At 47.6% G+C, this 24,367-nt stretch overlaps 1 protein-coding gene across 1 annotated transcript in view; it reads left to right on the top strand.

Annotated features, from left to right (window-relative positions):
• Positions 1-23,175, top strand: part of VAX2 (ventral anterior homeobox 2) — a 28,032-nt gene extending 4,857 nt beyond the window's left edge. The window contains exons 2-3 of the mRNA XM_021699230.1: positions 12,957-13,144; positions 22,747-23,175. Coding sequence (XP_021554905.1) covers positions 12,957-13,144; positions 22,747-23,175 — 617 coding nt within the window. The remainder of the gene's footprint in view (positions 1-12,956; positions 13,145-22,746) is intronic.
• Positions 23,176-24,367: the final 1,192 nt, after the last annotated feature.

The following is a 24,367-nucleotide window of genomic DNA, read 5'->3' as shown; positions in this document are numbered from 1 at the left end:
GCCTGTGCAGATGTATTAGGTTTCTTTTTTTATTTCCCTGGGATTCTTTTGTTTTATGTTTATTATGTTTTTCCTTTTGCTTTGTTTTGGCAGAAGGACCCACATTCTCATCAAGGGTCTGGACCCAGTGCTATCCTTTTGGTCTTTATTTTTCCCTTTATATACACGTGCCCCCCCCCCCCCCCCACCACACACACAGAAGCAGCCCCCGCAACCAAATGTGTCGTCTTGTTGATGTGTCTTGCGTGCACTGTTTGCATTTTCAGGGAACTATGCAAGGCTCCTTGTGTTCTCATGCTATTTTTGTTGTTCTGGGCCATAGCTTGGATTCCAGGGCCTGGGGCCCCACTGCCACGTCTCCAGCGTGTGCGCCACGCCCACGTGCAAACACACACGTGCACCTGCAGAGTCAGAGCTTCTAGGTGCTCCCCCACCCCCTCCACCTCCAGCCCCTTCACCCTGCAGGGCCAGGAGGCTGGGACTGTGAGTGAGTACCTGCACTGGAGGGGAGGGAGGGGACCATGGGGATGTTTGTCCTTGGGCTGATACAGGTCAAGGGATGGCTCCGGTTTGGGGCATTGGCCCATTGTGCACCATCTGTAGGGAGAGAGAGCCTTTAGGCGTCCTGTTGGCTCTGGGCCATTTTCTCAATTACCCCTGACTGAGCCTGGGGCCATAGTGGCCCCGAGATCCCTCCCTATATCTCTTTGATTTGCATTGGGGGGGGGCACAGGAAGCATATTAATTATTCTTCTATTTCCTGTTTGCTTAATATAAAATAAAGATTGCTCTGGGGTGCCTGGGTGAGGCAGTTGGTTAAGCATCCCACTCTTGGTTTCCACTCAGGTCGCCATCTTAGGGTCATGAGATTGAGACGCGCTTTGGGCTCCCCGCTCAGCACAGAGTCCGCTTGATACTGTCTCCCTCTCCCTCTCCTCTCTCTAAAAATAAATAAATAAATTTTTTAAAAAATAAAAGATTGGCCTTACTCCTCATAACGTCGGTAGCGGGTTGCACAGCAGTGTATCCCGCCGAGTTCCCTACCCCAGTTTGAGAAATTCTGATAGAGGACACCGAGGCTGAGTGGGCCTGCCTAGGAATCCCTGGGAGCTGGGTGGCGTAGGCGTCTGGTTCGTCCTCCACAGCATCCAGGAGGGAGTTTGGAGGGCGTGAGGGTGCCAGGGTGGCATCGAACACTGCGGAAAGAAGTGGCAGCGCCGGACCGGATCTGGTCCACAAAGCAGATGAGTGGACGGATGTGGGAAAGCCAGGACCTCGAGCGCAGCCGGGGAGGTGGGTGGGGTCGGCTGTTAGGTGCTAGTTGGGGCCCGCAAAGGCTTCTCGAACCATCTCTCTCTCCCACGTTCTCCTGCGATCTTGCCCTTCACTTGTTGATTCTTTACACAAACATCAGTCAATACCTACTAAGTGCCAGGAGCTGCTAGCGCTCAGCTTCCCAAACAAGAGACTGTCTCAGGCACTGGGAAGTGCGGGGTTCCCGACCCGCCCCAGCGGGGAAGCGAGGCCTGCGATAAATTCATCGAGCGAGGCAGGTGCCCGGAGCCCGGGTCCTGATGCCGCGCCAGGACCACGGAAGAGGTCCCCGCGCCCGCCAAATCCACGATCTCCCCAGATGTGTTCCTAGCACACAGTACACAGTCAATATTTGTCGAGTGAATGAAAGGAGACAAAACTGTCAACGTCGCGTATTTCATTAGGAAGAAGACTGCAACGCCCTTCCCCGGGAACAACGTTCGTTCTGAGATGACATCCTCATTTTTTGACGTTACAATACTGTTCCTTCTATGAAACGGTGATGGTGCCAGAACACAGGATAATTGTTAAAACATAAGATTGCCAATGCCATATTTTTGGAATTTTGTGGAGCCCTGTACTTTGGGAACCACCGAAATAGAAAACTTGGAAAACCTCAAATACGTTTCTTTGACTCGTAGCTGGGTCCCCAGGGCCAGCTGGGGAGGCCGCCTAGAGGCCGGTCCGGGCCGGAGCAGGAGGTCGTGTGAGGCGCAGGGCGGTGAGGTCGGTAGTGAGTCTCCCGCCTCTCTGTGGCTGTTAGCTGGAGGTTCCGCCCGCAGAGCCAGCCAGGGGGCGAGGAAGAAATAGCTAGCTAAATCCGCGCCCCTCCTCCGCGCTCAATCCACAGGCCTCCAACCATCCGCTGGAGTTTAAAATCACTGGGTGACCAAAGCCTGTGTTCGCTCGGTGTTGCCCCTGCTACCGCGCACCGCGTGGACTGGTGCGGCTGCGGGCAGCCCCGGCCACACTCGCACGGTAGACAGAAGACTGAATTTCAAAAAGCCATCCGGGCTCAACGTAAACCGAACCAAACCAAGCCCGAAGCGGTAGAAGGCTCCCCGAGATGGCCGCGGTGCCCCGTTTCAGGTGTGTCCTTCCAGGAGATTTTCCCACTCTTGCGTACAAACGTTAGCAAAAGCCGAATCCTATTACAGAAGCTGTTTTGCAACTTCCCTAGGGGTCATCTTTTCGGGTCAACCATTTCGCGCTGTTCCGTGACGGAACCGAAAGCATCCCTTTGGTTGGGGAAAGCCCGAATTCTCCCAACCTCTGGAGGGATGCTCCGGTTGTTTATCTCTAATGGAAACACTGTGGAATAAACTCCCAAGGCACGGGTCTTTGCGCACTTGAGTGTTTCCGTGAGATAAATTCCTAGCAGTGCAATTGCTGCTTCAAAAGGTTTACACACACGACAGTTTTTAAAAACGTGTTTTGTTTAAGTCGAAAATAGTAATTTGCTCCTATGATTCGAACTTCAAAACGTTGTGTTGTTTTACATACAGAGTGAAAAATCTCTCCCATCCCTGCCCTCCGTCTTCCAGTTCCCACCCAGCTCCAAGGCAGCCATTTTTTTACTTTTTAATTTCTCCTTCCAAAACCATTTCATGCTTATGCAAGTCAGGGCCGCTATATTATTTTGTCTTGCCTTTTTTTTTTTTTTTAAACCCATATGGTGACATCTCTCTATATTTTTCAGCACCTTGCTGTTTTCACTTACCAGTATATTTGGGGATGTAAAGAATTTCTTTTTAGGTTTTTCACAGATGCATAGTATTCCATTTATATGGACTGGGTGGACCATAATGTGTGTTGTATAATTCATGTCCTATTGGTGGACATTTAGCTTTTTTCTTATATGTTGCTATTATATGCAATGCTGCAATAAGTAAACTCCTTCTTGGTCATTTGCACGTGTGTAGGTATATGTCAGGGAAGTTCCCAAAAGCAGGTTACTTGGGTGTGTTTGTAATTTGGAAGATAATGCCAAATTGCCCTCCATAGATGGTATATACCACTCCACTCCCCACCCACCCCTGTCCCAGCCCCAGTAGGTAGCAATGCCTGAAAGTGCTTGTATCTCCAAATCTTGCCATCAGTTTGTACTGTATATCTTGATAGATATTGTCAAATTGTTCTTTGCAATTTACACCCTCATATCGTCATCTTGTTCTTTGTAGTTTATAACCTCATCTTTTCCCTCTGCCCATATTGGGCATTACATATCTTTTTTATCTTTGTTAATGGTATAGGTGATAAGTAGTACCTCATTGGCATTCTAATTTTTATTTCATTTATTATTAATGTAGTTAACTATCTTTTCATATTTATTGGCCAGTATATTTCTTCTGGTGTTATCTATTAACTGATTTCCTTTGACCATTTTTAATTTTCAAATATTTCTTTCCTTATTGATTTGTAGAAACTCAGAATTAAGGATAGTAGCTCATTGCTTTCAATATGTGTTGCAGTTTTTTTAAGTTTATAATTTCCTTCTAATTTGTTTCTGATGTCTTTTATTTTCTGATGTATAAAATAACTTTCCAATTACAAAACCAACCGTGCTGTTTTGCTATATCATGTATAAATTGAAACTTCTTCATTTTCCCCTCCATAAAGCATGTACACTCCCAGGATGTAACCTCCCAAACTTTCTCTACTAAATGAAAAATATAAATATATAAGTTATATATTACAAGAGTGGGATTTTTTTTTGCAAAATTTTTTCCATTTTATAAACATTTGTCAACATCTTGCTGTCTAGAACTGACTTGTTCTTTGTAACAGCTGCATGATATTCCATTCTGCAGATATAATTAATTTAACCAGTCCCCTACTGATGGATATTTAGGTTGGTTCCACTTTTCCACTACTACAAACAATGCATCAGTGAGCATCTTTGTATCCTAGTTTGGACAGATGGTTTTTTAAGGTCTCATTTATGAGACAATCTGAAAAATGTGGAAACATGTAGGACTTTTTTTATATTAAGGAATGATTGGTAATGATTTTGGTTGTGACAGTAGTACTGTGGTTATTTTTTTAAAGGAAGTCTTTTTTAGAGATACATATAGAAATATTTCTGGATGAAATGATGTCTGAGATTTACTTAAAATTATGAGGATAGAGAAGAAACAGGATTGTTCCTGAATTTGTAATTGTTGCAGTTGGGGGATAGGTATATCAGAGCTTATGACACTATTCTCTCCAATTTTGTATATGTTTGAAATTTCTCATAATAAAATGTTTAAAATAATAAGCATTATTTCACATATATCATATTAAAATTGTGATAGATATTTCCAAATTTCATGCCAAAAATGTATACTCCCAGCAATTGTGTATAAAAGTGCCATTTTCCTCATCCTTCCAACCTAGGTATACTGGATCTTTTTTTTTTTTTTTTTTTTAATTTTACTTATTTATTTGACAGAGAGAGACACAGCGAGAGAGGGAACACAAGCAGGGGGAATGGGAGAGGGAGAAGCAGGCTTCCCGCGGAGCAGGGAGCCCGATGTGGGGTTCGATCCCAGGACCCTGGGATCATGACCTGAGCCGAAGGCAGACACTTAACGACTGAGCCACCCAGGCGCCCCTATACTGGATCTTTTAGAGTGAGGTCTTTTCAAGTGAAAAAAAAAATATTTTTATTAGCATTTTTCATTACTAGTGAGATTAAGCCTATATTCATATATTTATTCTTCATTTTAATTTCCTCTTCTGTGAATTTTTTATTCATGTGCTTAGCTATTTCCGTATTGGTTTATTATTTTCTTATAGTTGTGAATGCTATTTTTATACTAAAGAAATAATCCCTTTTTCTGTGACATGTGTTGCAAATATGCCCAAATCTTTCTCTTTTTAAAAAATTTGCTGTGAGGTTAAAAAAATTTTTTTTTTGCTGTGAGGTTTTTTTTTCTGAACTCAAATTTAAATTGTAATCATATCTAATGGTCATTTGTCTTGGGGCTTTTAGTTCTCTGTTAGAAAGTTCTTCTCCAACCAAAGATAAAACTCAATTTTGTTACCTAGTCTTTGCAACAAACCAAACAAAAAAGTACACAAGGTAAGATTAGGGAAAGTTTTTCCTCCCTCACCAGCTTCCACTCTTGAACAGTGGACAGAAGAGAGGTGTTTATCCTGCAGACTTGATCCTATGTGGACACAAGTACACACACACACACACAGAGTGTAGTCTTAGTCTTACTTTTTGTTCTTTATAAAAATAGGTTTGTACATACTTGCTGTTTTTATATAGTAGTATATAAGGGACATCCATCCAGGTCAGTGTATGGGGATGTTCCTCATTCTTGTTAATGTCTACAAAAAAGCCAAAGGCATGACTAATCCTGTGATTTTATTAACAATATTTCCGGTGATAAACATTGAACTTTTTCCTTTATTTTTCTCTTACAGACTATGCCACAGTGAGTCTGTCTTTATCAAAGTGTATCAATATTTCTCTGGAGTAGAAACCTCCATCAGATTTCTAGGACAATGGAATTAGGTGGTTTTTAATTTAGCTAGGCATTGTGAAATTGTCCTCTACAAATATTCTTTTTTTTAATTAAAGATTTTATTTATTTATTTGACAGAGAGAGACACAGCGAGAGAGGGAACACAAGCAGGGGGAGTGGGAGAGGGAGAAGCAGGCTCCCTGCTGAGCAGGGAGCACAATGTGGGACTCGATCCCAGGACCCTGGGATCATGACCTGAGCCGAAGGCAGACTCTTAACGACTGAGCCACCCAGGCGCCCCATCTCTACAAATATTCTTAACAATGGAGCTTGAGAGAACCTATATGTTCCCTCATTTTTGCCAGCACATTTTCTCCAGGCTGATAGATAAAATATGGCATCTGGAAAAAGAAAAAAACGATCTCATTTGCTGTTCCAACTTTGATTTTCTCTGATTCCCTCTGAGCTTGAGTATTTTTTCATAGTTATTAGACACTTGCATTTCTTCTTCTCTGAATAACCCTTTCATAAATTTGCTCAGTTTCCCACCGCTTGACTTTACTCATCTCAGTCTCTAGAGGCTGTTTGTACCAGATATTAGGACTCTGCTATGCATGTATTATAAATATTTTCTCCTAATCTGTTGTTTGTCTTTTAACTGTCTCTCATCCTGCAAAAGTTTTTATTTCTAGGTACTCAAATCTGTCATTTATTTTCCTTTTTAAAAATTGTGTATGTTTTTCTTCAATTTTTGGAGCTTATTTTTATGTGAAAAATGTTCATCTATCTTGTGTTGACTTTTGCACACAGTGTGAGATAAATTACTTTATTCCAAATAATGAGCTAATTGTCCAAAGGCCAGGTCTTTAATAATCCTCTCTTTCCTCCCACTAATTTGAAATGTCTTCTTTATAGAAATCCTCAAATATGCATGGATTTGCTTCCAGTCTCTTGCGCCGGCATCACACCATTTTAGTTGCTGTAGATTTGTAATATGTTCTGCTGGGTGGTAATGCAAGCAGTTTCTCCTCATTCTTTCACATTGTTTCTTCACTATTCTTCCATTTTCAATTTTCCCAATCAACTTGAGGATGAATTTTCCATAAGGAATTTTTATAATAATCACATTGTAGATTAGGCAGGAAGGACCTTGTCACACTTAAAAATCAGCACATTACCAGCTTGTCATGCAAAGGAACTACCCAGGTGGTAGGAGATGGAATCAGGTAGGGCTTTGTGGGAGTCTACTGGGAGAGGGACCAGGAGTGGGTAATATTTGGTCCTAGAGGTCAGGGGCATTGGCTAGCCATTATCAGACAGGAATGACCACCTCTCCCAAGGCAAAGGCTCCTGGGACAGAATCACCCTCTCCCATCCCCCTCGGGCTCACCCCTCTTTGAGGAGACCAGAAAGGCAGGAAGCCTCAGGAGTCATTCCCTTTAGACTCATGCATTTTCACCCTAAGGAGTCCCTACCCACAAGGAGGCCCTGGAATTAAAGCTGTCCCTCCTTCCAGGTGCTTCCCCCAAACTCCACCCAGAAAAGGAACAATTCAGGGAAGGGGGCTCTGTCCAGGGGGCTAGGTTTTGCGTCCAAGACAACCCCAAATCTTTGAGTTTTAATAAAACACAACTGTACTTCTCACTCACATTATAAGTCCATCACAAGTGGGCACGGGCTCAGCTTGGTACTCCGAGATCCAGGCTATGACAGTCCATTTTGACTCCTGCTTCCAGGACCATCCCAGTGAGAGGAAAGGGGTGTGGCAAATTATGAGTGTTCATCTGAAGGTGACTTCACCTTTTCCTTTTGGCTAAAGTAAGTCATATGGTCATATCTAATCTCAAAGTGTAGAAAACTAGTGCAACCCTACCATGTGCTTGGGAGGAGTTGGAAACACTGGTGAACAGCGTTCACGATTTATCCACTAACTTAACTTTGATGAGTGGCCTTCTCTATTATAGCTAAAATAGCAACCACGCACACACACACACACACACACACACACACACTATGGTTATTGGGTTTCAGTTATGGGGAGAGGGTCAGTAATATCCTCTTATCTTGTTTTATTGTCCTCCCAACATTTGCCATTACATACATATTCATTTTTAAAATTTATTATTTTTCTCTGTCCACAGTACAAGATCTAAGGAAACAAAGACTTTGTTTATTTTGCTCATTTCTATATCTCCAGACCCTGGAATAGTATTTGGCACATAGTAGGTGGTCATTAAATATATGTTGAATGGTTGAATATGCATAGTTGTTTCGTTTACATAAGTGGGATATTACTGCATACGTTATTCTATAACTTTCTTTCACTTAATGTCAGTTCATATAGATACTTTGTCATTCTTTTAAATTGCTGCAATCTATTTTGTAGTATGAATTACCATGATTTGTTCAGCCATTTCTCTTGTGGGGAACCTTGAGGTTGCTTTCAAATTTTCAATATTTTGAACAATGCTGCAGCAAACACCCTTATATATGCTCTGGAGCACATGAGTGTATGCTTTTCTGGATAAATACATACTAAAATAAAATTGCTAGGGCAAAAGTTATGTGCATCTTTAATCTTGACAAATGCAGCCTTAAAAGGGGGTGACAATTTACAGTCCTACCAACATTGAATGGGAGTGTGGCATCCTCTACAGTTCATCACTGATTTATTAACCATTCATTAATGTCTTTCCAGTCCTATGGGAGATAAATGATTTTCCATTGTTGTGTGAATTTGCATCATCCTGATTTCTGTGAAGCTGTGCTCGTTTTTCTTATGTTTATTGGTCATTTGACATCTTTTTCTGTAAATGGCCCAGATAAATTACTTGACCATTTTTTTCTAATAGACTATTTCCTTTTTAAAAAATCATTTATTATTGCATTATATATAATTTTTTTTACCATTTTAAAAAGTTTTTTCTTCAATTTTTTTTTTAATTTTACCTTGATCTTGATCCTTTTGTCCTACAAAAGGTGTTAGCTTTAATATAGTCGGATATATCCTTTGTCTTTCCTTTACAGCTCTAGTTTTATATCTTGCTCTTCCCAAGCTCAGGATTATAAAAATATCATCCTATATTTCCTTTTAGTACTTTTATCATTTTATAGTCTACGATTTTCTCTCTAATCCATTTGAAAATTATTGTCATTTATGATGAAAGATAGGAATTTAACTTAATTTTATTCCAAATAGATGATTTATGGTCACCCATCTACTTAACTCCATTTATTGACCAGATCCACCTTTTTCCATTTAGAATGCTCCCATTATCATAAACTCTACCACTATGTATATGTGGGTCTTCTTGTGCACTCTTGATTCCATTGTTCTCTGATTTTCAGTCATTTGAATATCATCTTCACCATTTCTGTTATATTTATATTCTGTTTACTTACTTAATATTTTAGCATAATACATTTTAAGATTAAATACCTACTTCTGCCTTATCCTAAGCACATAAAATCATAGGTTTAAATTTTTTCTAGTAAACATTAAAATAAGTACATAACTTTCAAAATGACAAATGTTTATTTATGTACCATTTAAAATCACCTTACAAATCACAAGTGGAATGTGGAGGCATTTTGGGGAAATGCTACTGTATTTTTCGCACCGATGGATTTGTCCTCATCGGGGACAAAACCTCATTGTAGCTTCATGGCATGTTTTGTTGCTGTTGTTAATGTCTTATTTTGAAATAATTTTTGACTCAAAAGAAGTTGTAAAAATAGTACAGAGAGGTTCTGACAGAGAGGTCCTATGTATCCATCACCCACCTTCTCCCAAAAGTGACATTTTACATATCTATAAAACATTATCAATTAGTTTTGGTTTGTTTTTAGATTTTATTTACTTATTTTTCAGAGAGAGAGAGCACAAGCAGGGAGAGCGGCAGGCAGAGGGAGAAGTAGACTCCCTGCTGAACAAGGGGCCCCATGTGGGACTCGATCCCAGGACCCTGGGATCATGACCTGAGCCGAAGGCAGACTTTAATGGACTCAGCCACCCAGGCGTCCCTCTATAAGACATTATCAAAAGCAGGAAATTGACATCAGTACAATATAATTGACTAGACTACAGACCTTCCTCAAATTTCACCCATTTTTACATGCACTCATTTTTTTGTCTTTATATATAGTTCTATGACACTTTACCACATTTATAGATCTGTATATCCACCACCACAAATCGAGAACTGTTCTGTCACCATCAAGGAACTTCCTCATGCTACCCCTTGATAGTCACACCCTCCCTTACCTAACCTCTGGCAACCATGGATCTGTTCTCTTCTTCTATAACTTTGTCATTGTGATCATTGTTATATAATCTTGGGGACCGACTTTGGTTTTCTTACTCAGTAGAATTCCCTGGAGATTCATCCAAATTATCGTGTCTGTCAATAGTCATTCCTTTTTATTGCTAATATCCCATGGTATAGCTCTACCCCAGTTTGCTTAACCATTCACCCATTGAAGGACATTTGGCTTGTTTCCATGTGGGAGCTATTATAAATAAAGCAGCTGTGAACATTCATGTGCAGGTTTTGCCGTGAACCTAAGATTTTGTTTCTCTCAGATAAAGGCCTAGGAGCGTGGTCACTGGGTTCTATGGTAAGTGTATGTTTAACCCTTTAAGAAACTGCCAGGTCATTTTCCAGAGTGGCTGCACCATGTACATTCCCACTGGCAGTGTATGAGAGATCGAGTTTCTCTGCATCCTCACCAGCCTTTGACACTCTCAGTATTTTTTATTTTAGCTATTCTAATATGTGTCTCTTGTGGTTTTAACTTGCCTTCCCCAATGGCTAGCGATGTTGAATATCTTTTCCTATGCTTATTTTTATGGCAGGTTTTGATATCTGGCGGGCGAGTTGCCTTTCTTATATGATTCCTGCCTTCCCTAAACCTGAGAGGAAGAGCTGACCTTGTCTGTTCCCTGAGGCAGGAATGCTTGTCTCAGCTCTTCTACAAAGAGGAAAGGACGGGGGACATGTGTGATTTGACCCCAGTGGTCGGGAACGCAGGCTCCAGTGGTCTCCAGAGGCTCACTGAGGAGATGTGAAACTGCTATCACCACATATGACACCCACCACCCTTCCTCCAGTCTACACCCCCCAAAACACTTTTAATAAAATCAAGGCCTTTAGGGGCGCCTGGGTGGCTCAGTCATTAAGCGTCTGCCTTCGGCTCAGGTCATGGTCCCAGGGTCCTGGGATCGAGCCCCACATCGGGCTCCCTGCTCGGCGGGAAGCCTGCTTCTCCCTCTCCCACTCCCCCTGCTTGTGTTCCCTCTCTCAGGTCTTTCTCTGTCAAATAAATAAATAAATAAATAAAATCTTAAAAAAAAAATCAAGGCCTTTAGAGATGGAGTCACTTGGTTGTTGTGAGGAAGTTCTGAGACAGATCTTGCAATTGGAAATAATAGGACCTGAGCAAAGGGAACCCAGTCAATGGGGTTGCAAATACTACCTCCCCACCTTTTCGGAATGTAGAAAGTATCAGAGAGGGAAAGTTTGAGTTGTCCCAAAAGGCCTGTGGTTCTCACCACCACCTCAAGAGCAGGGCCCATGTCCATCTGATGAGCTCTGCCCAGTCCCCTCACAAGACACGCCTAGTGAGGGGAAGACCACCTCTGAGAGTGACTGTATTCCCTGACCCAGACACAGCTTCTCCCCGGGCTCGACTGAGCACCTCTGAGGGCAGGGGCAGGACCTGCGAGCCAGGAGCCTACAAGGAGCTAACACATACCCTGGAGGAGGAAATGTGAGCAGGCCCTGGCAGGAGCCAGGAAGAACCATCTCATAAACCATATGGTGGAGGATTCAGAGGGACAGGGGTCAGGGTCACCCTCTAGAGCAGGGATTCTAAAAGCAGAATCCACAGTGGTGAGGCTCACAGGAGTCCCCTGACAGATGGCACATCCCAAATGCAAGTCTTTTCCTCTGCCTTCCAGGGCACTGAGGAACCTGTCCAGAAGATTCCATTTTTTTTATACCCATGACCCAAGTTCTCTTCATTATAACCTATCCATTGAATCATTAAGTATTACCAAAAGATGGTATTCATAAAGTAAAGTAAAGGTGTTTATACAGCTGATGGAACACTGTCAGTGTGGCCTCGGTTGAGTTACTTAAAATGTGTTCCTTCACTTCCCTATCTGTAGAATGGGACTAATAATAATCCAGCTTCACTGAGACATTGGGAGGGTTCGAGTGCTGAAAACAGTGCCTGGCCCAGAGCAAACACAGCAGAGGTGTCAGCTTTTATTATGCCTAAAACATGAGCAGCCCTGCCATACGCTTCTAGAGGGTGAACATGGATCATCTCTGCCCCTATAGTTAAAGCTGATGTATATACAGAAGCCCCCCCCTCCAACTCATATTTTACTTTTGCGAACATTTTGTTTTTGTTTCTCCGTTCTTTGAGTGGGAATATCCGGTGAATATAGGCTGCAAGGTTTTCAACCTCTCTTAAGTAGGCTTCAAAATATTGGAGACTCTATGCATGGATGGTATTGGGTTAGGACCCAGGAGGGTGGTCCTATTGCTCAGAACTAGGTACATGGCAAGTGGTAGAAATCTCCCCTCTGGAAGGCACCCCAGCAGCTTGATTGGTGGCAGTGGTCCTTGGGCTCTTTCCTGGGGATCCCAGCTCCCCAGGCTGCCCTCCACCCCATACTAGCTAGCCTCTTCGCGGACCCCAGGAGGGTCTGTGGACTGAGTGCTCACCCATGCATGCACACCTGTCCACAGGGCTCAGGACCTGGCTCTGGACATGTCCTCCAGTAAGCCTTACCTGACTCATCAGACCCAATTCTAACCCATCCTCTCCTCTATACTTGAGGACTTGGTATATCTCTTTCCATTTGTCCTTTTACTCTGCTGAGGGAATAGAATCCTGGCTGGGTCAGAGCAAATCCTTTCTGCCCAGACTATGGCAGTGGACTTGAAATTTGTAATGAGGCCCATTCACATATATATGCCGAATAGATACAACATACTGCGTTGAGTGATTAAGGAAGCTAGGCCCAGAGAGGGTAAGCCACTTGTCAGAGGTCACAGAGCCAGACCCAGGCCTAAAGAGCTCCCCATTAGATCACACTACCTCTTGTGAAGATGATTGTTGGTGGCCTAACTCCTTACCTAGTGAACTAACCAGCCTCTTTTCATGGCCCTGCAGATGCCAAAGGGACCATCCGGGAGATCATCCTGCCTAAGGGTCTGGACCTGGACCGGCCCAAGCGGACCCGCACATCCTTCACGGCCGAGCAGCTCTACCACCTGGAAATGGAGTTCCAGCGCTGTCAGTACGTGGTGGGCCGGGAGCGCACCAAGCTGGCCCGCCAGCTGAACCTCTCCGAGACCCAGGTAAGCCGGTAGGGCCAGGCCGCTCCACCCCTGCCCTGCAGCCTGGGGACTTTGTGGGGTATGGGACCTGTGGGCTGCTAAAGGGAGACCCAGCTTTGGAGGAGTTCAGACATGCGTTAGGGAAAAGCTTAGAGGTAAACCAGAGTAGTAAATATAGTGCGGACAAGAGAGCGCTGGCGTAGGCCAACAGGGGGCCCCGCGACTTCATCAGGCACTTTGGGGTGGAATATGGGAAACGGCCAGAGAAATAGGAAGGAGGGGCATCCAGGATGCAGGGAGTGACTCAGGGAGGTGTTGGTGCGGGAGGGACCCTGCAGTAAACGATGGGGAGGGGTTGGCTTGCCAGGAGCAAAGATTCCAGGGACGAGAAGAAACATTACAGAATTGGGTTGAGGACTTCTCATTTCCCCATTCTGGGCCTTTCCCCACCCTCCACACATACCCTTGATCCCACTGTGCCTCAGAAGTTCTTGCTGGAGAGAAGGAGTCTGAACACCCCCTTCACCCAGGAAGGGCTTAGCATTTTAACAATAATAAGCTTAAGCCAAAGGAAAAGCGTTTGCACTCTGTGTGAATGGAGGCATTTCAAGCTGGTAACAGAGATTCAGGATAACGATAGTGATAATAAGACCACCGAGTACTCAGTGTGCCCAGGAGCTGCTCTGAGGGCTCCGCATATGGTAATTCACCAATGCCTCCCAGCAACCCAGTGATGTAGCTCCCTGTATTATCCCATTTTACAGAGGAGGAGAGGTTATGCCCAAGGTCATACAACTAATAAGCCCCAGGGCTAGGACTTGGGCAAGCAGTCTGGCATCTTCATGCTACCTATAAACCGGCAACCATCCTGGAGCTTTTAAGGAATGACTCGGGGACCCTTAGCTGAGCAAGAGCTCTGGTAGGTTAATGTCATATATGAGGGAGCTCAGTCAATAAATGTATGACAACGGCCAAAGCAGGACTTAGAGCGGGAAGAGGCCAAGAAGGAGAGGAGTGAGCAGGCAGACAGTCTGGAAGGGGGCGCTGCCTGGGGAAGGCGCGGGCGGATAAGGGAGGCCCTGCAGTGCCTGGCACCCTGCAGCGACGTCAGAGGTGGCTGAGGTCCTGCGGGCCTGGGCCATCTCCGCCTGGACCTCTTGCCCTGCTGCTGCCAGTTGCTGAGTCCCGAGAGCAACCCTGCAGACGGCCTGGGCCAGCAGGGGCCCTCGCTGCAGCTATGCTTGGTCTGGAGGCTGGAAAGCCGGGTCCTGCCAGACAGAGGGCTGTGGTGGCTGGACCAGGCCAGAGCTCCTGGGGGGAAAGTCAGGCATAGAGTCACCCCTTGATACCTGCCCCTCCCTGTCCTAACTGCCCTCTGCCTGGCCTAGTTTTTCCCGCACACTCTACCCTAAAGCTCTGCTCTCCAAGGGCACCTCAGATGCCCAGGCTCCTTCTCAGTCCTCATCCTTCCCCTGCTCTGCCTCCTAGACACCCTACGTGTACCTGCCCTTGATGGTCAAGGTCAAACCCCTCCTCTTCCAGGAAGACTTCCGTAAGACCTCATTCTGAGAGACCCTTCCACATGGCTTGGTAAAGTGTGTGTGTATATATGTGTGTGTGTGTGTGTGTGTGTGTGTGGTGTGGTGGGCACCAGCTAGTGCCCAACTTCCCAAGGACGAGAATGTGTTTGAAAGCCACATCTCCTTTTCAGGTCTCCTTGGGGAGCTTAGCACACAACTGGGCAAACAGAGACCCCTCAGTGAATCCTCAACTTACTGACTCTTGCTTACCCCCGTCCTTTCTCTGTCCCCAGCCCCAGGTCTTGCAGATACTATAAGGCACAGTTAACCTTTATGGAGACCTTCCTCTGTACCAGGCTCTACATACTTGACGTGGCCTAAATTATGTAGTCCTCACCAAGACCTCGTGGGAGGGGAGTGAGGTTTTTCTTCTGACCACACTTCTGACACCCAATGTGTGGTGTTTCCCAACACCAACAGCAACCAATTCTGCCATTCTCTCTCACCAGCTGGGTGTCAAACTAGTCAATGCAATTCTGATGCCAACTCCTGCTGTGAGCACAGACGACGCGGCGTAAGCCTCAGTCCCACAGGACAGTCTCCCATCAGGTGCCAGATGCAAGTCCCCAGGGGCCACCTGTACTTCTGACTGGCCAGCTCTAAAATTGGGGGCTCCCACATCTCCCTCCTCAGGTTTGGCAATGTGTTGGAATGACTCGCAGAACTCAGGAAAACATTTTCCTTTCTTTTTTTTTTTTTTTTAAGATTTTATTTATTTATTTGACAGAGAGAGAGAGAGAGAGAGAGAGAGATCACAAGTAGGCAGACAGGCAGGCAGAGGGAGAGGGAGAAGCAGGCTCCCTGCTGAGCATAGAGCCCGATGTGGGGCTCGATCCCAGGACCCTGGGATCATGACCTGAGCCAAAGGCAGATGCTTAACCATCTGAGCCACCCAGGCGTCCCACATTTTCCTTTCATTTACAGGTTTATTGTAAAGGATAGAACTCAGAAATAGCCCAATTTGGTGGCAGGGGAGATAGAGCCAAATGGAAGAGATGCATAGAGCAACATGTTGGGGTGGGGGTGTTCGAGGAGCTTCTATACCGTTTCTGGGTGTGCCACCACCCCCCCCAACATGCTCATCAACCCAGAAGCTCTCTGAATCCTACTGTTGAAGAGTTTTTATAAGCCAGCCCCATTCCCTCCCAGGAGGGCAGGGGTGGGGGCGCCAAACCTCTAATCACAGGTGTGGTCTTTCTGGGACCAGTGCTCCTGAAACTGTGCAAGGCCCACTGAGTCACCTTGTTAGCATAAACTCAGGTGTGGCTTAAAGGGGCCTGTTATCAATGACAGAAGACACTCCTCTCACTCAAGGAGTTCCAAGGGTTTTAGGGGCTCTGTATCAAGAACCAGGGACAAAGGTCAAATATGTACACTTTTTAAATACCAGAATAGGCCTTTATTATTTCTGCTTTAAAGAGAGGGAAACTGAGGCACAAAGCAATTAAATAACATGCTCAAAATTTAAGGCAGGCATATGTGGGGCACCTGGCTAGCTCAGTCAGTGGAGAATGCGACTCTTGATCTCGGGGTCATAAGTTCAAGGCCCACACTGGGTATAGAGATTATTTAAAAATAAAATATTATAGGGGCCACTGGGTGGCTCAGTTCGTTAGCATCGGCTCTTAATCTCATCTTAGGTCTTGATCTCAGGGTCATGAGTTCAAGCCCAGCATCGAGCCTACTTAAGAAAAAAAAAATCCTTAAAAAAATTAAAAATCGGGGCGGCTGGGTGGCTCAGTCGTTAAGCGTCTGCCTTCAGCTCAGGTCATGATCCCAGGGTCCGGGAACGAGCCCCGCATCGGGCTCCCTGCTCTGCGGGAAGCCTGCTTCTCCCTCTCCCGCTCCCCCTGCTTGTGTTCCTGCTCTGGCTCTCTCTCTCTCTGTCAAATAAATAAATAAAATCTTTAAAAAAAAAAAAAAAAATTAAAAATCAAGAAGGCACATTCATTAGCTCATCTAATCTATAAAAAGATGGTTTTATGGGTAATACTATCCCCATTTCAGGAAACTCAGAGAGGTTAGTAACTTGCCCTAGGATATACAGCTAAAATTTGGTGGAATTCTCTGTATATTCACCCATACCTCTGTTCAAAATTATTGCTGAATGCCTACTATGTGCCAGGAGAGACATAGTATCTTTTGAGATCTTTGAGGAGATGAATGACAGTGGGCTGAGGTGTGAATGACAGGGAAGAGTCAGCCAGAGGAAGAGCCAGAAGAAGGGGAGTCAAGACTCAGGGTAACTGTGAAGACCTGGAGGTGAGAACTAGCATGGAATGTTCTGGAAGTGTCCGAAGGCCAGTGTGGCTGGAGTTGGAAGGTAATAGGAAGGTAGGTGGGGCAGAGCAGATAGTGTCTAGAGGCCCTGGTGAGGTGTTGAAGGGAGGTCTGCTGGCATTTTACAGAGGTCACTCTGACATCTGGAGAATGGGGACGAGAGGACGAGGTGGGGCCAGTGCCGTGTTGTCTCAGACTCTGAGTGATGGTGGAGGAGAGAAGTGAACTGATTTGAGACGTACTCGAATTTGGAGAACCCGTTAGGACTTGCTCATCATGAATTACGTGCACAGGGCAAGGGAGAGAGAAGTGGCTGGGGCTGGAACAGCTATATGGTGAAAAATGGTCACTGATGCCACGTCAACAGGTTGAGAAAGCTGGGGAGGAGCAGGACAGTGGGAGAAGAACCTAGAGTTTTGTTTTGGATCAGTTCAGTTTGAGATCCAAGGGGAGATGTCAGGAAGATATGTCAGAGTTTTCTCTGGGGGTTGGTGTTTCTCTGATTTACCTAAGTGTCTTGGTCTGGGCTCTTCTGGGGGAAAGGATAAGAGATTCCTTCAAGTGTGCTCAAATGACAGATGGACTCCGAAGGGGTAAAACAGGAGACACAATCTTGTGGAAATCCAAGAACAGGAACCATGGTGTAGCCAGGCCTAGTAGACAGCGGAAGCTGAAAGTCATTTTGGACCCAAGGACTTCAGTGCCACGTGCAGCCCTCCCCTCTGGCGCTCCCCTGACTATGCCCCCAACTGCTTCCGAGCAATTGCCTCTGTCCACTTCTCTTCCTCCTGCCAACCAGCATCTTTACCCCCTTCCTGGATATCAGTAGGGTCCTAATTCAGGCAGAGAGAATGTGGGCTCACTCAGGGCCCATTCTCATTCCCTATCTCTTCCTTAACCTCTATGTGCCCAGTTCAGTTGTCTGCACTTTTAATGAGAACCCCCTTACAGGACCTGGTGGACAGAACAGTGAAGCCTTCCCCCCCCCACCACCTACAGAGTTCTGCAGGCTGAAGTGTTCTTCAGAGCTTGGGACAGCGAACCAGGCAGAACACAACTGACCTCTGGCCCTGGGCTTGCCGAGACCCCAGGGCTAGAGAGCAGGAGGGGGTCTCAGAGAGAGCTATTTCTCAGAACCATCAGAATCACCTCCACCCCCCATCCCCCTAGAGTGGCATGTGCTCTTCCCCACATCAGAGAACTAGGACAGTCCCACTTAGCCCAGTTCTCCCTGTGTTTAGAAACCCCCTGATACACCTTGTCACCATGCTTTGTTTCAAGGAGAGTATGTAGCGCGTGGTTAAACCAGTGTTTCTCAAAGTATGGTCTGCAGACCACCTTTATGGAGAACCCCTGAGGTTCTCATTAAAATACAGATTCCTGACTCAGATTCCATGCTCGGCCCACAGTTTCCAAGTCAGAATTTCTAGGAAAGACCGGACAACCTCTATGTTTTTCAGCTAATGTGGTACCACCCTACTGGAAAGACTTCAGCATCTGCCAGACATTTTACTAAATCCACTAGTATTAGCTCATTGAGTTATCACAGCAAATCTATGAGGAAGCATTATTACAATCCCATTTTACAGATAAGGAAACTGAGGCACAGAGAGTTTAAGTAACTTGCCCCATGCCATTCTCACTAATCAAGGAGAGAACTGGAATTGAATCCAGGTCTGTCTGACCCCAGGATCTTCTCCACTATCTTGTTTGCTGCTTCTACCAAAACATTTACTGTCTTGTAACACTTGCTGACCTGTCCACCTCCCCCACTGCTGGTGTCTGAGAACTAAATGGGTGCAGATAAAGTTTTAGGTATTCCTTTTTTCTCAGCACCTGGCAATGCTGACATGGACTGGATGCTTGCTGTTTATGTGTTGTATGAATGAATGACCAGAGGCAGAGCAGGAAACAAGAAACATGGCTGTGGAGAAAGGGAAGGTGGGAGGCTGGCTTCAGGACTCCCCTCACTCGGCTGACCTGGGGGACTTTTTCAAGGCCGGGGCCCCAGGCTCTAGGCTGAAAACAAACTGCCAAGTCCCAATACTGACTTGATCACCACTTAGCTTGGATAAGAGCAGCTCTGGCTCTTCGACAATTACCTCAGCCCCATACCCATCACCTCTGCCCCAGATGACTTCGTCTAGAACAGCAGAGTAGGTGGTACCTCCCAGGTTACAAAAACCAGGGCCATCCCAGATACGCAAGTACCGTTCATAGGAATGTGCCCACAGTCACAGGAAGCAGCCTCTTAAAGATTAATGCCATTTCCAAATCCACAGTGAGGCTTGGGATGTAACACCAACCATGAGCCCAGAGAGGAGGATAGATGATCTCCCAGAAAACACCTCCCTAGTCTTGGCAGCCAGCTGGAAACCATGCCCCTCCCCTGGTGTGTGGCTCACAGTGTGGTCCAGCAAGGGATGAGGGCATGAAGGCCCCAAGCATTCACTGAGTTCCAGAGGAACGAGGAGAGGGAGGAGGCAAGATGGCAGCCTGCAGGGAGACCACAGCAGGGCACCAGGAAGGCAAGGGGGGGCCAGCACCTCAGGAAGTATGCTTCTGCACAGGACCCAGGCCTATCCAGTATGCAACTGAATTGGGCCTTAAAGGACCTGTATCCAGATTTAACCCTGAGAGAGGGTGGCCCCTTGGTAGAATCAAAAGCTTCCTGGAAGAAAGGGGTGGATGAGCCCAGAGGCTCTGAGCCTGTCTCTTACTTGTTTGCTGAGCCTTATAAATTCACCCTTTAGGCACTGTGGGACTGATGGTAGGAAGTAGACGGGCAGGGTGCTTCTCTCCCACCTTTGCAGCTCCAGGACCTTCTACCACAGTTCACACGTTAGAATCACACCCAGAAATATTTTAAAAATATGGACGCCTAGGCCCCATCCCGCAGAGATTTTGATTTAGTGAGCTGGGATGGGGCATGGGCATCAGGCTTTATAAGAAAATGACTCCATATAATCTCAAAGTGCAGCCCAGACTGACAACCCCCGATGGGGCCCATAAGGGCCCAAGAAATGGGCATGCCAGACCCCAGCCCCTGCCTCCCTTACCCTCCTCCCCAGGAGACTCCCCCACCCAGGGCCAGCCTACATGTCCTCCCTGCTGCCCCTGCAGGACGAGACCCCCTGTAAAATCTTTGTCCGTCCTTATGGATCACATTCTTTTTTTTTTCCTTAAAGATTTTATTTATTTATTCATGAGAGACAGAGAAGAGAGAGACAGAGAGAGAGGCAGAGGGAGAAGCAGGCTCCCAAGGAGCAGGGAGCCCGATGTGGGGCTCGATCCCAGGACCCTGGGATCATGACCTGAGCCGAAGGCAGACGCTTAACCGTCTGAGCCACCCAGGCGCCCCATGGATCACATTCTTGTTACTGCCACTCCCTTTGTTGCTGGGAGTGGGTCAATGCCACCCTCCCCCTAGACCCTCAGCTTCCCCAGGACAGGAATCCTGACTTTTGGGTCTGTCCTCTGCCCTGAGTTCAGAGCCAGGAGCTCACAGGAGGGTGGGCCAGGCACCATGCGGAGCCATCTACATGGACTTCCTTATCTGATCCCTGCAACAGTCCAGGTATTTTTGTCCCCATTTTTGAGATGAGAAACTGAGGCTGGGATGGTCTTGGGGTGGTGCCTAGGGCCTACCGGGGTGGCTGCTAACCAGGGCAGAGAAGCCAGGGGACTTCCCAGCAGGGGAGAGGAATCCAGTGACATACAGAGCCACTTCCCCCGAGGGTCTGGTGGGACCCTTTCCTGGAGTTTCCGGGAGTGACAAACTTAGAAAGGTTTTCTTCTTTCCAGTCGCTTCCTTCAACTATATTTGGTCGAGTGCTTCTTGGCCTTCCCTTGCTGATATCTCCTTCAAATGTCACCTTTTCAGAGAGGCTGTGTTTGCCATCCAGGAATAAGCTAGTCCCCTCTGCTCCCTCTCCCCCTTTTTTCCAAACCAGCGTCTCTCCAAGTGGTGTTCTCGGGCTGGTGTCCCCCGCAAACTGTTATCTGTCCAGGACCGGTTAAGTGCAGAAATGGAGAGTAAGTGTAATTCGTTTTAACTGTATTTGACAAAAACATTGGTCTATGACAGACTGGAAACTTTAAAAAGTGGTTCCTCAGCGAGAACAATTTGAGAGACACTGCTCGAAGCCCTTCGCGCCGCCTGACAGTCGCAACTGTTCTCATTTGCCCTCTTCATCCGGCTCCCCCTCCATGCTGTCCCCTCCACACCAAAGATTTGCTCTGCTTTCCTCACTGCTGATTCCCCACGTTGAGGGCAGCGCCCAGAAGGTAGTAGGCACTCAGCACACATCCGCTGAATGAATGATTGAGCGAATGAACGAATCAATCAATCTCAAGTAGATCCCATAACCTTCTGGTTAACTTCTGTCATTGAAACTCAATCCAGTCCAATTTAAAACACCAAACTCATGTCTGTTTCAAATCCCTTCTTCCCCTTCCCCACTCAGAACAGGTCTGACTCACTGTTGAGGGCGCTGGAGGGGTGGTTGCTCCTAGGAGGTGGGGTCCTGAGGCATCGCCCTAGGGAGCCCTCATCCTCACCCAGGCAGCCCTCCCACTCCTGCCTCCTCCTCCTTGTCTCTGAGCTCCTTCACCGGAGCCATAGGAGTGGCTGACCTCCCTTACACCCTCCCAAAGCTGGAGGCCACCAGCAAGCCCCTCCCGTCCTTTATCTTTGTGCGCCCTCCACTCTGCGGCATCCCCCCTTGTCCTGAGGGCACACACTGTCCCAGCCAGCTGCCAGCCTCCTGAAACCTCCAGGCCAGAAGCAAGCCCAGCCTCTGTACTCCTGGGACACAAATCTGGGCGCAGCAGGGCTGGGTTTGACAAGTGTTCCAGCTGGGGAGCTACGTCAGACTCTCCTCTCAGGCCTTTCTAGTCCCTACACATGGTTCTTCCAGAGCCTGCTCCTGGCTGTCCGTGAAGGGGGCACGCTGTCCTTCTCACAGTGGGGAGGAAATCCCGGCACCATGAGGGCTGACCACTGAGCTTCCCTCCCAGCCTCCGGTTTCTTCTACAGACCAGGGCAGGGCTTGGAGCACCAGGCGCTGGGTGATGGTAGAGGTTGGTCCTGCCTCCTCTCATAGACCTGGAAAAGGGGCTCTCTCTGCCCTTTTGTTGGTGGCTTCACTTAAGATGTGGAGGACTTGGCACCTCTTTGTCCCCAGGTTTGAGAGTGTCGCCCTTGGAAGCCCCCCCTCAACATGCTGCTGTATGCTGTCACACCTGGTGTCATGTGAAGAGACCTGTCATGTTGTAGGGGATGAGGTGGGAGGTGGCTGCTGAAAGGTTCAAACAGATGGGGACAGAAAGCTCACTTCAGAGGCAGTGTGGGGGTCAAGACCAGGAGCCGTGGGATGGTCCTCACACCGGGCAGGGGCGGCTGCCCGAGGCCGCATGCTTTAGAGGGCCCTGCTTTGGCCCTTCTCGGGCCTTGCCCCTCCCTATGGGGTGAGCGCTCTGCGAGGCCGAGGATGCTGCCCACCAGGAGTCTGTGCCTGCCTTCTAGAACACACCCCATGTCCGTGATCTGGAGGGCAGGGTCCCTCATTGGCTCACCCAGAGCAGGCTGGTGTGGGAAGGCCTTAATGACGCTCTGAATGCTCTTCTTCCCCCTTTCGCTCCACCCTTGCTCCCCCACTCCCCACTCCCTTACCCCCCATGTCCTCCCTCTCCTTTTCTCCTCCCACCTGCCCCCACTTTGCTTCGCCCTTCCTGACACCCCTCCCCACCCTCTGCCCCAAGGTGAAGGTCTGGTTCCAGAACCGCCGCACCAAGCAGAAGAAAGACCAGAGCAGAGACCTGGAGAAGCGGGCGTCCTCCTCAGCCTCCGAGGCCTTTGCCACCTCCAACATCCTGCGGCTGCTGGAGCAGGGCCGCCTGCTGTCCGTGCCCAGGGCCCCCAGCCTCCTGGCGCTGACCCCTGGCCTGCTGGGCCCGCCTGCCGACCACAGGGGCACCTCACTGGGTGACCCCAGGAACTCCTCCCCGTGCCTCAACCCAGTGACCTCGGCCTCGGCGTCCCCGCCGCTGCCACCCCCACGGCCAGCCCTCTGCTTTTCCGCTGCCGCGCTCCTGGACCTGCCTGCCTGCTATGAACTCGGCTCCTCGGCCTTCGAGCCCTACAGCCGGAGAGCAGGCAGCCCTGGCGGTGGCAAGAAAGCCAACTTGTAAGCCTCCACCGCTCCCCCCCCCCCGCCCCGCCCCGTGACACTGAGTCCCCAGGCACCTCACGCCCCCGCCTCCCCTGCCCCGTGGACCGCCCGGAGCCGGCTCGCAGAGCGCGGGGAGCAGCGCACGCCGGCCCGGCCGCCCCCCCAGCTCAGAGACTGTCCACCGGAAGGCCTTGGTCCCGCAGCTTGTGTGTGTGAGTGCAGTGTGCGTGTGTGCCGCTCACTGAAATAAAAGGAAAACACTGACAAGAAGGGAAACAGAGTCCCCACAGCACCACCACTGCCCTCAACCCCCTCTCTCCTCCTCACTGGGAAGGAGGACGCGCTGAGCCAGGGACGCTCTAAAGGGCAGAAACGAGAGCCCCGACAGCCACAGTCACAGTTGCGGGTTGGGGATCGGGGTTTCACACGTGTGGGGGCTGACAGACACCTGACTCCTACTCCCAATTAGAGCTTCCACCTGCACATTGCAAAGCCCGTGGTGGCAACATTGATGCTTTTGTTGGTTAAACATTGCTCTTGCAAGCTCCTCTTTGAAACAAAAATACTTGAGAGGTAGCAATGTTAAATCCTTCAAGAGGGGTAAAGGATGAAAGGTCAGATCAGAATCCAGAGAGCCAGAGAGGGTAAATCCAGGCAAGATCCCACACGCCTTAGAAAGCACGCCTGTCGCGAGCACCACCCCACAAAGCACTTTTTAAAAAGTGTTCTGTTTTTGTCTTTTTGTTCAAGTAAGACGCTTGTATTTAACTTTTTGTTGGGCCATGACTGTGGATTTATAGCAGGTTGCAAAGATACTGTAGAGAAATCCTGTACCCTCCACCCAGTGTCCCCCTTGCATTTTCCAACACCGAAGCTTGATATCAGAAGCAGGAAGTGGACATGGGTACCGTGTGTGCGTGGTTCCCTGTCATTTTGTCACCCATGTGAGATCTGTGCACCCGCCACACTGCGGTCAAGGTGCAGTGCCTCCAGTTACCACAAAGCTCCCCCTTCATGGTCACCCCCCCCCACCCTGGAGGCTTCTTTGAAAGAATGGAAATCCTGAGAGAGGGACCAGGGACCGGAAATGGGTCCTCAGGCCAGAGGTTGGAGGTGAGATTTCAACTCTCTGGGGAAGAAAAGACAAGCACGTCCCTCCAGTCTGCTCCGGGAAAGACATATTTGGTTTCAGACTGGCTGTCCTGAGTCAC

The sequence above is a fragment of the Neomonachus schauinslandi genome, chromosome 10, assembly GCF_002201575.2.
Source record: "Neomonachus schauinslandi chromosome 10, ASM220157v2, whole genome shotgun sequence".
NCBI classification, from domain to species: Eukaryota; Metazoa; Chordata; class Mammalia; order Carnivora; family Phocidae; genus Neomonachus; species Neomonachus schauinslandi.
Note: the sequence above shows the minus strand (reverse complement) of the source record. Positions and strands in the feature narration are given on the sequence as shown.